Genomic DNA, 15,307 nt, shown 5'->3' on the forward strand with positions numbered 1-15,307 from the left:
ATCCAACCATATAAAAATACAAAGTTAAAAAGGCCCTGTCTAAGGCTGCCACCCCCCAAACGTCTGACGGCAGAGGGACTTCCCAGAGCAGGGTCCCCTCTGCCCATTTTAACACTCCAGAGAGTCTGTAGGGAAGAAGGTGGTCTCCCCGATATTTAGGGGTACCCCTGGGCTTACTTTTAATCTTGTTTTTAAGTTGTATTCATTCAACTTGTTTTATCATTGGTTGTTAGCCGCCCTGAGCCCGGCCTAGGCTAGGGAGGGTGGGGTATAAATAAAAATTATTATTATTATTGTTATTGTTATTATTATTATTATTATTAATTGAAGTTCTCACACTGGCCACCAGGAGTATGGTGTAGAGTTTTCACTCAGGTCCACGTCAGTTATTTTAGGCGGGAAACCCTAGGTTGTTGTTGCTACAATGTTGATAGCCGGCTGCCTATAAAAGCAGGCCGGCTGAGCTGTTTGCTGTTCAGTTCTGTTCCAGCTTACAAATAAAGAGCTGCTTTGGAGAAATTGATGGGTTGTCTGCTATGTCTACCCACTATTCAACAATTACTACTATGTGGCTCCCCCCTTGTGAATTCTTTCATGCCTAGCCAGGGTGGTGTGAGTGTTGAAGCTCTTCCCACAAGCCGAGCAATGGTATCGCTTGGCACCCGCGTGCGCGGTCCGCTCGTGGAGCATGAGCTGCTGCCGCAGGCCAAAGCTCTCCGCGCAATGGGAGCACTTGTGCGCCAACTTCTCTCCCGCGTGGCTCTTCTTATGGCGGATGAGGCCCGGGCGGGAATGGAAGCGCTTCCCGCAGTGCGGGCAGGCGTGGGGCTTCTCGCCCGTGTGGACCGTCATGTGCGCCAGCAGCACCGACTGGTAGCTGAACCTCTTGCCGCAGGTGGCGCACTGGTGCGGCTTCTTCTCGCCCGTGTGGATCCGCTGGTGCACCAGGAGGTGCGAGTTGCAGCTGAAGCGCTTCTCGCAGAAGGAGCAGCCGTAGGGCCTCTCGCCCGTGTGGGTCCGCTCGTGGCGTGTCAGGTCGGAGATCTGGACAAAGGTCTTCCCGCACGACAGGCACATGAACGGCTTCTCGCCTGTGTGGATGCGTTCGTGCATGAGCAGGTTGGAGTTGCAGTTGAAGCGCTTCTCGCAGAAGGAGCAGCCGAACGGCTTCTCACCCGTGTGGGTCCTCTCGTGGCGGGTCAGGTCGGAGACCTGGACGAAGCTTTTGGGGCAGTAGGCGCACTTGAAGGGCTTCTCCCCGGTGTGGGTCAGATTGTGCCTCAGGAGGTTCTGCTTGCGGTTGAAACTCTTCCCGCAGTCGCCACACCGGAAAGCCTCTTCTTGGAGCGGGGCCCTCTCGCGTCTGGGCTGAGAGACCCTCTCTGCTGCTGTTCCCGGGTGCTCGCCATCCTGCTGGTCCTCTGGACAGTCCAATCGGCCGTATTTCTCGTCACACTCCCTCGACTGGTCATCATAACCTGTCGGAATAGGGGGGAAAACACCCAAAGCCGTTTTGTTAGTCTTCACTAAGGGGAAGACTCGCGGGGTCCGAACTGGCGAAAGGCCCCACCTAAAGAAGAACTGATGGAATATGCGTAGCTTGCGGATCTAACATACAGAATAAGAGAGCAAGAAGAACATATGTTTATAGAAGATTGGGAAATGTTTACTGAATATATGGGGGGAACTATCTACACTTGAAAATGTTGGCAGCATTAAAATACAGTGGTACCTTGCTTCTTGAACTTAATCTATTCCAGAAGTCCATTCGACTCCCAAAACAGTTTAAAAACCAAGGCGCCAATTCCGATTGGCTGCAGGAGTTTCCAGAACTCAAGCAGAAGCTGTGCCGGAAGTTCGGCTTCCAAAAAATGTTCACAAACCGGAACACTTGCTTCCAGGTTTGCGGCGTTTGGAAGCCGTTTTGTTAGGCAACTAAGCCGTTCGAAAACCAAGGTACGACTGTAAATTCTACGGTGTAAACAAATTTTCAGGTTGTTTAATGAATATTTCAAATTGTAAAATAGAAAACTTAGTAAAAATCATACATGAATTGGTGAAAAGTGAAAAGCTATTGCAAGAATACCAAAAAAAATTACATACTACAGTGTAATAACCTAGGAAAGAAACATTTCCTGCCATTATTTATCAACGCAGGGGGCTGGATTAGATAACAATTGGGGATCCCTCCAACTGTACAATTCTATGAAAGAGTTACCCAAGGATGGGCTTTGTGACCTGTGATTTTTTACTAAAGTGTAAAGTGGTGCGTGTTGGGGCAAAAATAATATCCAAATTTCATATCTGTCTATCTATGCACTTACTGGGTCTGAACTGGCGACGATGTACCATAAACAAGACCATGGGGCTGTAGTGGATAGTTTGATTAAGATGTTTACCCAGTGCATGGGGGAAAAATAAAATAAAAAGGGGAAGTTCCATAAACAGTTCTGGCTCTGGCCTTGCCCACCTCTAGCTAAATTTTCTTAAATACAAGGTGTGACTGGAAAGTTGGGTGAATGTTCACAGAAATCGGACAGCGAGAAATATTCAAACATACAATTGGCATCGGAAACCCACGAAACGTTCACAATTGTGTACGGAGATGAAGCTGTAACTCGAAAGACGGTGTATGAGTGGTTTAAGGTTTCCATGAAGGGCAGCAAACTATTGAAGTGACCCTCCGTCTGGATATTGATACGGGATCGGTGTTTGTCCATCCGAATGATGGCGGAAGAATTGCATATTCCACGTGAAATTGTTACTGAGGTTACTGAGCTGTCCCACCCTCCATATTCTCCCAATCTGGCCCCATTGGATTACTTCCTTTTTCCAAAACTGAAATCTGAAAGGGCACAGATTTCCCAACATTTCACACGTCCAAGCTGCTGTGACGAGGGAACGGAAAGCAGTACAAAAAGAGGACTTGGAGATCCTGGGCCACAGGGAGGTTGGGCTGGCCTCAACCAGAGCCAGGGCCTTTTCAGTACTGGCCCCAACTTGGTGGAACGCTCTGTCCCAAGAGACCAGGGCCCTGCGGGACTTGACATCTTTACACAGGGCCTGCAAGACAGAGCTGTTCCACCAGGCCTTTGGCCAAGGCACCGGGTCTTCTGTAATCCTCATAGAACTCTAGCCCAATGGTTGCCATTAATTTGACTCTGAATTCATTTTAGAATGAATTGATTTTAGAATGTATTTCAATTAATTGATTGTGATTTTATGTAAACTGTGTTACTTTTACTGATGTTAGCCACTCTGAGCCCGGCTTCGGCTGGGGAAGACGGGACATAAATAACATTATTATTATTATTATTATTATTATCCAGAAGTTTCCAACAGTTCTACGAACGTTGTCAGTGGTGCAATGTATCCGAGGCGGCTTACTTTGAAGGCTTGTAAGGCCTGTGTGTTCAAATATTTATTGCCGTCCGATTTCTGTGGCCATTCACCCAACTTTCCGGTTGCACCTTGTAGAATAAATCACTGGCTTCATCCCCCAAAAGATCACCCTTTGAGGGGATGTCGCTTTGACAAAAAACAGTAGTTCCCTAACCCTTCATCCTGTCTCTTACCAGGGCGGGTTTGTCGCTGGGCAGCGATTTCGGTGTCGTCTCCTCCACAAAGCAAGGTTTGTTCATTGCTCTCCAGACAAGATTCCTGCTGCTCCTTTTGCCCAAGCTGACTTCCTGGGAGGCCTCCCTGCTTGTGATTCGGGGAAACATCCTCTTCCGTTGGCTCCACAGATGTTCCAGTTGGTTCTGCCTCCTTCGAATCCTCTTCTGCACATTTCTCCTCCTTCCTTACATTCATCCAACCTTTCGTTGCTGGAGAAAAGAAGCAGGGAGGTCATTTGCTTGGGCGTAAATGGAAATGTGGAATTAAGAAATGAAGACCAGGAAACTGCCATTGCTTGCCAGTTCATATCCGGGGCTAACTGAAGGCGCTCACGCTAGTGTTTAAAGCCTTGAATGACTTGGGACTTAGGCCCCAAATCTCTGGGAGAGTGTCTCCTTCCCTACTGACCCTCTCAGCTGTTTAGATCAGTTTAGATCAGTTGTTTGACGTCCCTAAGATGTTTGTGACAGGGGTCTGTGGCAGTTCCTGAGATTCCCTCCCCACAGAGGCTTGTCTGGCGCCTATTTCAATTTATTCTAAGAGGTCTACAAGAAACGTTAACATTGTCCATAAAAAGTTAAAATATTTAGAAGCGGTTCATTTAAAAAAAATGCATATAAAAAATAACAAACGCGATCCGAAAATGGGAGTAGAAATGCTGATTTGACGTTATTACATTTTTATTTCAGCTTCTATTTATGCTGTCATGACTCTTAGGGTGGATTAAAGATCTTCAGCAGAAGGCCATCTCTGCATGTCTCCTCCCTCTGGGGTGAGGCCAGCAGGATCGGTGTCTTCACGGTGGTGGCTCCTCAGTTTCAGATCACTGTTCTGAGAGCGTTTATTATATATATTATAGAATAATACTTTGTTATACAGTGGTACCTTGGTTCCCAAACGGCTTAGTTGTCAAACAAATTGGCTCCCGAATGCCGCAAAACTGGAAGTGAGTGTTTCGGTTTGTGAACGTTTTTCAGAAGCCAAACGTCCGACGCGGCTTCCGCTTGAGTGCAGGAAGCTCCTGCAGCCAATCGGAAGCCCGCTTTGGTTTTCGAACCATTTCGCGAGTCAAATGGACTCCCGGAATGGATTAAGTTCAAGAACCAAGGTACCACTGTACTTTATAATAGAAGCCCAACTTTTCCTGGACCTCTTTGGACAAGGAGCAATGTTTATTAAATACAGCTCTTTTAAAATGCTTCCACTGTCTAATCTTCACCTTTCTCAAGAAACTACGAATGTGACTTCCAGGAGATACCGTACTTTTCCGTGTACAAGACTAGGTTTTTTTTACTTCAATGTTATGTGGGAAACTGTGGGTTTTCTTATACACGGGGCAATCCCCACCCTACTTCTCTTAACTTGGAGTCCCTAAAAATATGGGGCGTCTTATACACGGAAAAATGCGGTATTTAAGAGTCTTCAAATTCCTGTAATGTAAATGTAGCAGCTCCGGTGTGTGTGTGTGTGTGTGTGTGTGTGTGTGTGTGTGTATGCAGCCATAGCTGAAGCCAAACCACAAACCTCCACAAACCCAAAATCTAAACCCACAGGCAACCTTACCCAACAGCTCAGCAGCCCTGCTGACTCGCTCCTCTTTGGCCCGCTGGCCAAACACATTCCACCCAAGGTCAGACAAAGTCTGTTCCGCCTCAGAGGACTCTGTTCCCACCGCCTCTTCTTCCAGTGGATTCAGCCCCTGAAATTGCACCAAGGATATATGTGACATTAACATATGAGGGTGCTGGAGGTGAAATAGTTAAACAGGTTGCCCAATCAGAACCCAGGGGGTGGAGTCAGAGAGACTATAAAACCAGCTCTGGGAGGGCGAAAGGTGGAGTTTGTTGGGAGGTTGGTTGGAGTGGGAGTGAACTGGGATAGAGTCTGTGGGTAGGTTGAGTTAGTGTAGAGAAATAAGCTGAGTCAGGAGCAGTTAGGGGCTAGGAAGACAAGTAAATTTCTGAGAGGTGGTTTAGTGAGTGAGAGCAGGTAGCAGAAGTTATAGGTCTGGATAGGCACCCCATGATTGCAATTGACCGATACCATTTATGAAACCACACGCTTGTTAAACTGCAATAAATAAATATGCCATCAAATGCCAACAGTGTCCTTCAGCTCTCTATATTGGACAAACAGGCCAAACCTTACGCCAAAGAATAAACGGACATAAATCTGACATCAAGAATCACAGAACAGAGAAACCAGTAGGATAACACTTCAATCTCCCAGGACATTCTATACAAGATCTCAAAGTAGCTGTTTTACTACAAAGGAATTTCAGAAATAGACTGGAAAGAGAAGCTGCTGAATTGCAACTCATTACCAAGCTTAAAACCATGGAGAGACCTGGTCTGAACAGAGACATTGGATTCTTATCTCATTATACATGACTTAGCCATTTTTCACCTTCTCACCCCTTGCCTTTTCCTGTAAGACCTATTGCAGTCGTTAAGAGTCGTCAACAGGCTCATCTCAGCTATCTGCCAATCTCCCATTCCCACCACCCTTCTGAGTAATACCCCTCCCCACCTTCTCACTATATAGAAGGATCTGGCAACTTCTGTTTCAGTGTATCTGAAGAAGTGTGCATGCACACGAAAGCTCATACCAAGAACTAACTTAGTTGGTCTTTAAGGTGCTACTGGAAGGAATTTTTTTATTTTGCAATAAATAAGCAGATGTTTATGTTCCAATTTAACCCTGACTGGACTCAGTATTGTACCAGGTAGGGCCTGGGTGGTGGCAGAGAGAAATAAAGTGGTGGCACAGGGATCAATAGATGGTGAAACGTCCGGGGACCCTGTGTGATCGCCAAAATATCTTTTTAGGGTGGAGAAACAAGATGAGACAGAGGATGACTCCTATGCATGTCTCCAATGTCAGCTCAGAGCCACGGAAACCGAAGCGCTTACTTATTGGAGTAACAAATAAATCATGTTGAAAAATAAGGTTGAGGTGCAAGAATCAGAAAGGGACAAATCAATGTACAGTGGTACCTCAGGTTAAGTACTTAATTCGTTCCGGAGGTCCGTACTTAACCTGAAACTGTTCTTAACCTGAAGCACCACTTTAGCTAATGGGGCCTCCTGCTGCTGCCACGCCGCCGGAGCACGGTTTCTGTTCTTATCCTGAAGCAAAGTACTTAACCCGAGGTAATATTTCTGAGTTAGAGGAGTCTGTAACTTGAAGCGTATGTAACCTGAGGTACCACTGTATGTGAAGGACGTGCAGCCATACACGAGAATAGTGAAAGGTGATGATTGGAGCAATTACAGCAAGCTTCGGATTTTGCAAGGCGCTTCAAAAACTGATATATGCATACATTAAATGTACATTAAATGTACACAACATCAACCCCCCCATTCCAATATGCTGCAATATGCTGGGGTTGCCATACAACCGGAATTTCCAGGACATAGCCAGAGTACTGCAATCGGAAGCAGTGTCCGGGCGCAAATTGTTGAAAGGTCCGCAAAAATCCAGATATAGGGCAACCCGAGTCTAGAATTTTCTTAAAAATAGCTCAGCTTTGGCCAAAAAGAAAAAAGAAAAATAAAGCTCAAGGACTTTACCAAAAGTTTTTGAAACATGGCAACCCTATAACATATAATGCTTCAGACGACACCTTATGAACTCATGGATATTTACATTGATGATTTCATGAGATTTGTTTCAGAACCTGGGAATCTTAAGGAAAAAAACAGCAACGTGGGTTCCCTGGAAAATGTTCTGATGCCCATTTTTTCCTACCACACCCTTCTCTCTGCCACCCTCCTCTTTGTGGAAAAATACATTTTCAGAAATGGATAGGGGGACTTCCGGTAAGAAGATGGCGCCTGAAGCAAGTCTCCTGTGCGTCTCAGAAGAGTGAGTAGGAGTTTTAAAAAAATAATAAGGGGAAAAGATACACTCCCAGAAAACAAGCTTATATCCCAGCCAGATAAGGACTCCGGGAGTCGCCGGACGGCATTTTAAACATTTGAGGCGCTTCTAAAGCCCTTTGAAATCCCACTGAAGCCATCCAAAGCAGCTGGACGGCAACTGTCGACACCTAAGATAGTCCCCTGCCTTTGGCCGCGGCCCCTGAAACCCAGCAAAATCTATTCTTCTGCCTAGATAGGGATAGGGAAAATGTCCCACCACAGAATGCCATCTGGACCTCTTCCCTTCTACATCAGGACAGGCGAAAATCTGCCCTGCCCTGATCCCGGGCTGCTCAGGATCCCTCTCACCTGTGGTCGCTGCCTCGCGGCCTCTGGCTGCCTCTGCAGGTAATCCTCAGCCAGGGCCACCGCCTGGGAGCAGGTCTCTGGGCTCCGTCCCTTGACCCAGCCCTGCACCTCCGCTGGCAGGACGGTCAGGAGCTGTTCGAGAAGGAGCAGCTCCAGGATCTGCTCCTTGGTGTGCTTCTCGACCCTTAGCCACCCGTCGCAAAGCTCCAGCAGCCGGCGGTGAGCCCCTCTCGGCCCCTCGGCCTCCTGGTAGCAGAAGCGCCTGAAGCGCTGGCGCCGAGTCTCCCTCCGGAAGCTGTCCCATTGCAAGATGGCCGCCTTCACTTTCCCATAATCCTCTCTGTCCCGGCCCTCCAGCCGGCTAACGGCCCGCTCGGCTTCTCCACTGAGGGCCGGCAGGAGTCGGGCCGCCCACTCTTCCTTGGGCCACCGGCAGGCTTGGGCCACTTGCTCGAAGGAGGCCAGGAAGCCCTTGGCGTCGTCCCAGGGGGTGGGCCCCTCCGGCAACTGGTGGACCCCCCAGCCAGAGTGGGGAGACTCCAGGGTCCTCAGGAACTCCTGCAGCTGGGCATCCCAGTGCCGGTGCAGCCTGTCCTCTGGTTCCTGCTTAATCTGTTCTCCGGATCTCCGGTTTTGTCCTCTAGGGCCGGGGGCATGTCCTGCTCCCGCCACCCTTTCCCACACAGGCGGCGTGACGTCCATTTCCTCGCCAGCCACTCTCTTGCAGTCTCTAGGTCAAATAAGAGGGGAATGGGGTCAGGTGCAACAGCAGCTGAGGCTGCCACAAGCCAAGGCACTTCTCCTGTGAGGGGAAAAACAGAAATGAGAGATGTTGTAAACAAGATCTGCCCTTCTTCCCTTATGGGGTATCCAAGAGCCCATATAGAGTCCTTAAGTGGGTTCCCTATCGGCAGAAGAAAATAACAGAAGCCAATCAAAGAATATTGAGAAGCAAAGCAGCTAGTAAGCCTGATCTTTATTGAACTGTTGCAACAGGGTGCTCCCCTCACACGCAGGAGAGGAAGAGGACCCAGAACAAAGGTGTGCCCGCCCTTATATAGACATTTTAAATTGCCTGCCCTGGAGTCCAAGACCACCCCCAGAAACATCATACATACATCACAGAAAAGGCGGTCTACAGCAGAAATCTGAGTGTGTTGTTTATGTCCTGTCTGGCAGATTACCTGTTAATGGTCACTTGATTGGATTACCTGGGGAGCCTGGCCAGTCTTTTGCAATGATAAATACTTAGTTCCTGAGCCAGGTCACAGACTCACCCTATTCATACACAGACATACCCTTAAGACAGGCTTTGTGAACGAAAAGACAATGGGGAGGCTTTTCCATTTTCCTTTGACCTTCGGCCAAGTGTTCCCCATTATTATTACATTATAACAACATTGACTTACTTTGAATAAACATACACAAATTTACTGATTGTTAACATAATAGACAGATGATTTAAGGATCATGATAATTTGATAATATGCAGAGAATAATATTTGTTGAAAAATCAGAGAGAGGAGCTGAGGGAAGTCTGGGGGGGAGGGAGGGAGGGGAAAATGGGGGGAATGAAAAGAAGATATGTTTTGATAATTTGTTATGTTGAAATTCTCAATAAAAACAATTTTAAAAACAACAACATTAACTTACAACTGTACTATAACTATTTACAAATGGCAGCCACACGAAATTGGATCTGCTGCAGGAAGCCCACATTTAACTGGTGCAAATTCAGCTTTACAGACTTGGCAATTTTATTTTTATTTGTGAAAGGGGTAGAAAGGGGGCAGGCGTCCAGGAAAAAAAGACGTTGGCAATCCTATTGAACCCAAAATGTTTTTGGCTATGCGCACTAGGGCAAAAGATTCTGGCATTGTAGGGAGTTGAACTAGATGACCCTCATCCGCCATGGCCAGAATGGGAATAATGGGAGTTGAAGTCTAGCAATATACGCCCTGGACTAAACTATAGCACAGCTACTCCTTTGGAAACTTATTACGAAACCAACTGTTATGACACCCGCTCCTTTGCCTCCTCCTTCCTTGCCAGCCAGGGACCTCCTGCTTCTGCACTCCCACTCACCCCGTCCCTGTTCCTTCCACGGACTTCCCAAGCCCACAATTGAGTCCATTTAGTTCAATAGTGCCTACACTGGCGGGCAGCGGCTCTACAGATCGAAGCCCTGCCTTATCAGGAGACGCCGGGGATCAACCCTGAAACCTTCTGCATGCAGTGCAGATGCTCTACCCACTGAACCTCAACCCCCTTCCCAAGGAGCGCGCAGGAAGCCGCCTCCTGCGGAGATGCACCGTTAGGTCCGCCCAGCTCAGCACCATCTGCACTGACCGGCAGCCGCTCCCCAATACAGCGGGCGGGGGAGGGAGGAAGAGCCCGCTCCCAGCCTTACCTGGAGGCGGCGGGATTTGAACCCCGGACCTTCTGCATGCAAAGGTGTCCTCTGCGACCAACTCCCAGCTGGAGAGCGTAATTAAAATAAACCAGTTTCCGGAGGAGGGCTGGAAGGAGGAGGAGGAGGAGAGCTCAGCCCAGCTTTGCAAAGGGGGACGAATCAAAGGGGAGGCGCGCTTTGTTTCCATTGCACAACGCGCGGCTCACTCCGGAGTGAAGCCGGCATGGATGGCAGGCAGTTCTGCAGAGGGGCGTCCTTTCCAGATCGCCATTTCCAGGGAGGGAGGGAGGGAGGGAAAGGGATCCCCCTCCCCAAATCCTGGCTCTGCGCCCACCCCAAAAAGCTCCTACTTTCTGCACCTGGTGCAAAAGCCTTTTTATTTCTCCACCTGCCAGGGGGCCTTTTGGGGGAGCAGCCCCTACTTCTGGCTCTCCGTTGAACGGGAAGGACAACCGATGAAGAAAGGGGGGGGGAGCGGGTCTGATATTCTGTATGAAACGCCCACCCATCCCTATGGCCCCCTATATGGCAGCGCAGGCACTTGGGAGCCGGAAGTGAGAACACCAAGCCGCCCGAATGCTTTCCCCTTCCCTCTTTGGCCAAGGAGCCGCTACCTTTCATTGCGCGCAGGCGCATGCTCTCTATTGGTCCGCCTAGAGCAGTGTTGCCTGCACGGGCCGGCAGCGGCAGATCCAGACCGGTGACGTCCTCACCTTTTGGAAATGCTGCGCGTTGGTATATGGAGCACAGCAGGTTGCCCCGGTACTGAGCTAAACCATGGCATCCAACCGGGCTCAGTATTGCCCACACGGACTGGCAGCAACTTTCCCATGTTTCAGCCCTACCTGGAGGCGCCAAGACAAAGCAGGTGGTCCTCTTCCTTTACAGGGATGTAGTCAAACCATTGGTCCACCTAGCTCAGTAGTGCTTGCACTGACTGGCAGGCGCTCACCAGGATTTCAAAGCAACCTTCTGTCCCAGCCATACCTGAAGATGCCAGGTGTGCATGGAAAGCAGGGTCTTTTCCCCCTGGCCCTTCCCCAGACACTCATGCCCACCTTTTTCCTCTGCTCCCAAATTCATGGTCATTTTGGGGGTTCCCTACATATGCTTCCCTTACATACATTCCCTTACATACGCTTCAGGTTACATACTTCAGGTTACAGACTCCCCTAACCCAGAAATAGTACCTCGGATTAAGAACTTTACTTCAGGATGAGAACAGAAATAGTGCTCTGGCAGCGCAGCGGAGCAGGAGGCCCCATTAACTAAAGTGCTTCAGGTTAAGAACAGTTTCAGGTTAAGAACAGACCTCCAGAACGAATTAAGTACTTAACCCGAGGTACCACTGTATAGGGTTGCCATATTTCAGAAAGTAAAAACCAGGACACCCTGAAAGTGACTGAGCTTTTTAAGACAAACCCCAAAGTTTGTTGAGCTCTTTCCTACAAAAATGGCTATTTTTTCGATTGACTAGCCAGGACAGATCCAGGACAAAGCACCACCTTTCAGAAATTGCCTCCACCCCGGACATCAATTCCATCTTTAAAATCCCAGTAATGTCCAGGGAAATCCCTATTAAATAATATTTAAGAACATAAGAACCTAGAATCATAGAGTTGGAAGAGACCACAAGGGCCATCGAGTCCAACCCCCTGCCAAGCAGGAAACACCATCAGAGCACTCCTGACATATGGTTGTCAAGCCTCTGCTTAAAGACCTCCAAAGTAGGAGACTCCACCACACTCCTTGGCAGCAAATTCCACTGTCGAACAGCTCTTACTGTCAGGAAGTTCTTCCTAATGTTTAGGTGGAATCTTCTTTCTTGTAGTTTGGATCCATTGCTCCGTGTCCGCTTCTCTGGAGCAGCAGAAAACAACCTTTCTCCCTCCTCTATGTGACATCCTTTTATATATTTGAACATGGCTATCATATCACCCCTTAACCTCCTCTTCTCCAGGCTAAACATGCCCAGCTCCCTTAGCCGTTCCTCATAAGGCATCGTTTCCAGGCCTTTGACCATTTTGGTTGCCCTCCTCTGGACACGTTCCAGTTTGTCAGTGTCCTTCTTGAACTGTGGTGCCCAGAACTGGACACAGTACTCCAGGTGAGGTCTGACCAGAGCAGAATACAGTGGCACTATTACTTCCCTTGATCTAGATGCTATACTCCTATTGATGCGGCCCAGAATTGCATTGGCTTTTTTAGCTGCCGCGTCACACTGTTGGCTCATGTCAAGTTTGTGGTCAACCAAGACTCCTAGATCCTTTTCACATGTACTGCTCTCAAGCCAGGTGTCACCCATCTTGTATTTGTGCCTCTCATTTTTTTTTGCCCAAGTGCAATACTTTACATTTCTCCCTGTTAAAATTAATCTTGTTTGTTTTTGCTGGATCAGGGTTCAATGGCCCAACTAGGCATGGCAAGGGTGCCAACTTGAATAAAATATATTTTGTGGGGATGATGCGGTGCACATACAACATTCAAATGGCAATGCCCATCAATTTTATTTTATTGTGGGGCCAAAGAGGAAGAAAGGCCCTAGGGGTTGGCTCCTATGGGTCATGGAATCAGAGAATTGCAGAGCTGAGAGGGATTCTGTTCTCCGCTGGCCAACAAGATTCCTGTGGGAAACTCGAAAGCAGGACCTGAGAACGAGAACCCTCTCTCTTCTTGTGTCTAGCCATTGATAGCCCACTCCTCCGTGAATTTGCCCCATCCTCTTTGGAAGCCAGCCATACTGTGGGAGGCAGTTCCACAGATTAACTCTGTGCCACACAAAGGACTTTCTTTTACCACTGTTGCGGCTACATTCACAACTAATCTCGCAGCCCGACCATCTGACAAAGAGGGAACGATGGAAAATCTGTTGTTTATTACTATCACATTACTTTAATAAAGGTAAAGGGGATCCTGACCATTAGGTCCAGTCGTGACCGACTCTGGGGTTGCGGCGCTCATCTCGCTTTATTGGCCGAGGGAGCCGGTGCATAGCTTCTGGGTCATGTGGCCAGCATGACTAAGCCGCTTCTGGCGAACCAGAGCAGCACACGGAAACGCCATTTACCTTCCCGCCAGAGCGGTACCTATTTATCTACTTGCACTTTGAGGTGCTTTCAAACTGCTAGGTTGGCAGGAGCAGGGACCAAGCAACGGGAGCTCACTCCATTGCGGCAATTCGAACCGCCGACCTTCTGATTGGCAAGTCCTAGGCTCTGTGGTTTAACCCACAGCACCACCCGCGTCCCTTACTTTACTTTACTTACTTTAATAGCCCCCACCAAAAAGTATTAATTGAAATAAAACACACACACACACCCAAAAAACCCCAACACCTTGAGGTGGGTGAAACTTTTATTTCAGCATGGAAAATAAAACATTTTTCTTCAGGAGGTTCATGTCATTGCGGAGGTGCGAAATCTTTGGCCCACCAAATGTTGCTGAACTACAACTCCCATCAGACCCAGCAAACATGGCTGATGGCCAGGCCTGCTTCTTGGGGTTTCAAGGGAACCTCTCACAAATTTAATAATGAAAAATTCAATTTCGTTAAAGGAGTACAAATGGACGAGCCACACAATAAGTTCATTTGTGGGTGATGCTGCACTTAGGCTGACTCCAGTGTCCTCCGGCCTTGGGTGCCCAAATGTTGTTGGACTACAACTCCCATCATCCCCTGCCATCTTAGCCAATGATGAGGGGAGTTGTAGTCCAACAACAAGGTTGAAGAAGATTATACAGATTTGAGCAGCTCACAGCTGGAAACTCTTAATTTAGTTGCTACATATGATTTTGGGGGCAGGAGGGGATTACATTAAAAAAATATGAAAAGTTTTATGCATTAACATGCCCAACTGAACATATAATAATAATCTGAATTTAAACTATGCCAAAAAAAATACCAAAAGCTTTGTAATGGTTATCCCCCCACCCCAAACTAGAAATTGCTGAAAAATGGGAGTTTAGTTCAGTAACTTCTGGAGAGTGTGAGGTTTGAGAAATCTGGCTTAAGTCTGTTCTACTCTAGATCATGATTTCAAATTCCCAGTGACTATGAGATTTAGGAACATGATTTTTGTGCCACATGGCAAAGGGGAATATTGCTGCAGGGCGAAACCAGCGGGTTCAATCTGCTCTGTTGCACATACCTTGGTGAGACTTGAGAACAGATGAGAGAGGATAGCACAGGGCCCTCCAGCATAGCTGTCAACTTACAGATTTGAAAATAAGGGACCAGCGGTCTCCAAAATAAGGGATCAGCAGCCAAAATAAGGGATTTTAGTCAACCAGCAGCCAAACGAAGCCTCAAGTGGTGGTTCCCACAGCGCAGCAACCTGGCAAAGGGGATGCAGCAAGGAAAACCACTGTCACCTCTCTGCTGGGAAGCGCTGAGCAAAGGTGAGTCCCCAGGCAACGCAGCCGATTTGAGTGGCACAAGGCATGCAAGCTCCACCCCCCAGTTGTTCTTAGACTCCTTATTGGGTGAGCAATGCAGCCAAGCAACACAGTTGGAGCCTCCCTCCTCCCTGGCCGGCAGGGAGGGAGGGAGAGGAGCTGCTTCCTTTGAAACCTGGGGAATTTAAGGGACATCATCAATAAGGGACAGCAGCGGGACATGGCGCTGGGATAAGGGACTGTCCCGCCAAATAAGGGACGCTTGACAGCTATGCCCTCCAGGTGTTGCTGAACTACAACTCCCAGAAAGCAATGGTGGGAGTTGTGGTTCAGCAACATCGGGAGGGCACCAAAGGTCCCCCTGCCACCTTCCAACCCACGACTTCCAATCGGTATCTGCAACTTATAAATCTGAACAACTACAACTCCCATCATCTGTGACCAGTCAATAGATGATGGGAGTTGTAGTCGATCGAAAGCTGGGGGGACATGAGGTTGCCAGAACACTGAGCCCCAAAGGAAGGAGGGAGGGGAAACTTTGGCCCTCCCAAAGGTTTCCGAACTGCGACTCCCATCGGGCGCAGCACAAGCACATGGGAGTTGTAGTTCAGCAACACCTGCAGGGTTCCCTGCGCCTGTACAAAGGAAG

General features: G+C 48.3%; 1 protein-coding gene across 3 annotated transcripts; it reads right to left on the minus strand.

Moving 5' to 3' along the window:
• Positions 1 to 221: 221 nt before the first annotated feature.
• Positions 222 to 10,537, minus strand: LOC310701287 (uncharacterized protein). 3 transcript variants are annotated; one of them, XM_083491952.1, is made up of 5 exons: positions 10,261 to 10,531; positions 7,851 to 8,580; positions 5,182 to 5,317; positions 3,576 to 3,827; positions 222 to 1,478 (listed from the first exon to the last, which is right to left on the minus strand). In XM_083491952.1, exons 1-5 carry the CDS (start codon positions 10,296 to 10,298, stop codon positions 565 to 567), a joined length of 2,070 nt encoding a protein of 689 aa, XP_083348078.1. In that variant the 5' UTR covers positions 10,299 to 10,531; the 3' UTR covers positions 222 to 564. The 3 variants fall into 3 exon arrangements, with proteins under 3 accessions (XP_083348078.1, XP_083348079.1, XP_083348080.1); XM_083491953.1 differs by having other exon boundaries at positions 7,851 to 8,652; positions 10,261 to 10,530; XM_083491954.1 differs by lacking the exon at positions 3,576 to 3,827 and having other exon boundaries at positions 10,261 to 10,537.
• Positions 10,538 to 15,307: the final 4,770 nt, after the last annotated feature.

This window comes from Podarcis liolepis (assembly GCF_965112155.1).
Source record: "Podarcis liolepis genome assembly, chromosome: 2".
Taxonomy (NCBI): domain Eukaryota; kingdom Metazoa; phylum Chordata; class Lepidosauria; order Squamata; family Lacertidae; genus Podarcis; species Podarcis liolepis.

What these genes read in the sequence shown, in the direction of transcription:
- LOC310701287 (XM_083491952.1), bottom strand. Translation starts at nt 10,298, where the DNA reads ATGCAGAAGGTCCGGGGTTCAAATCCCGCCGCCTCCAG. An exon ending in CAGGGCTGCTGAGCTGTTGG is followed by an intron (nt 3,828 to 5,181) that starts GTAAGGTTGCCT and finishes TCTTTTCTCCAG; the next exon opens with CAACGAAAGGTTGGATGAAT. An exon ending in CCAGCGACAAACCCGCCCTG is followed by an intron (nt 1,479 to 3,575) that starts GTAAGAGACAGG and finishes CTATTCCGACAG; the next exon opens with GTTATGATGACCAGTCGAGG.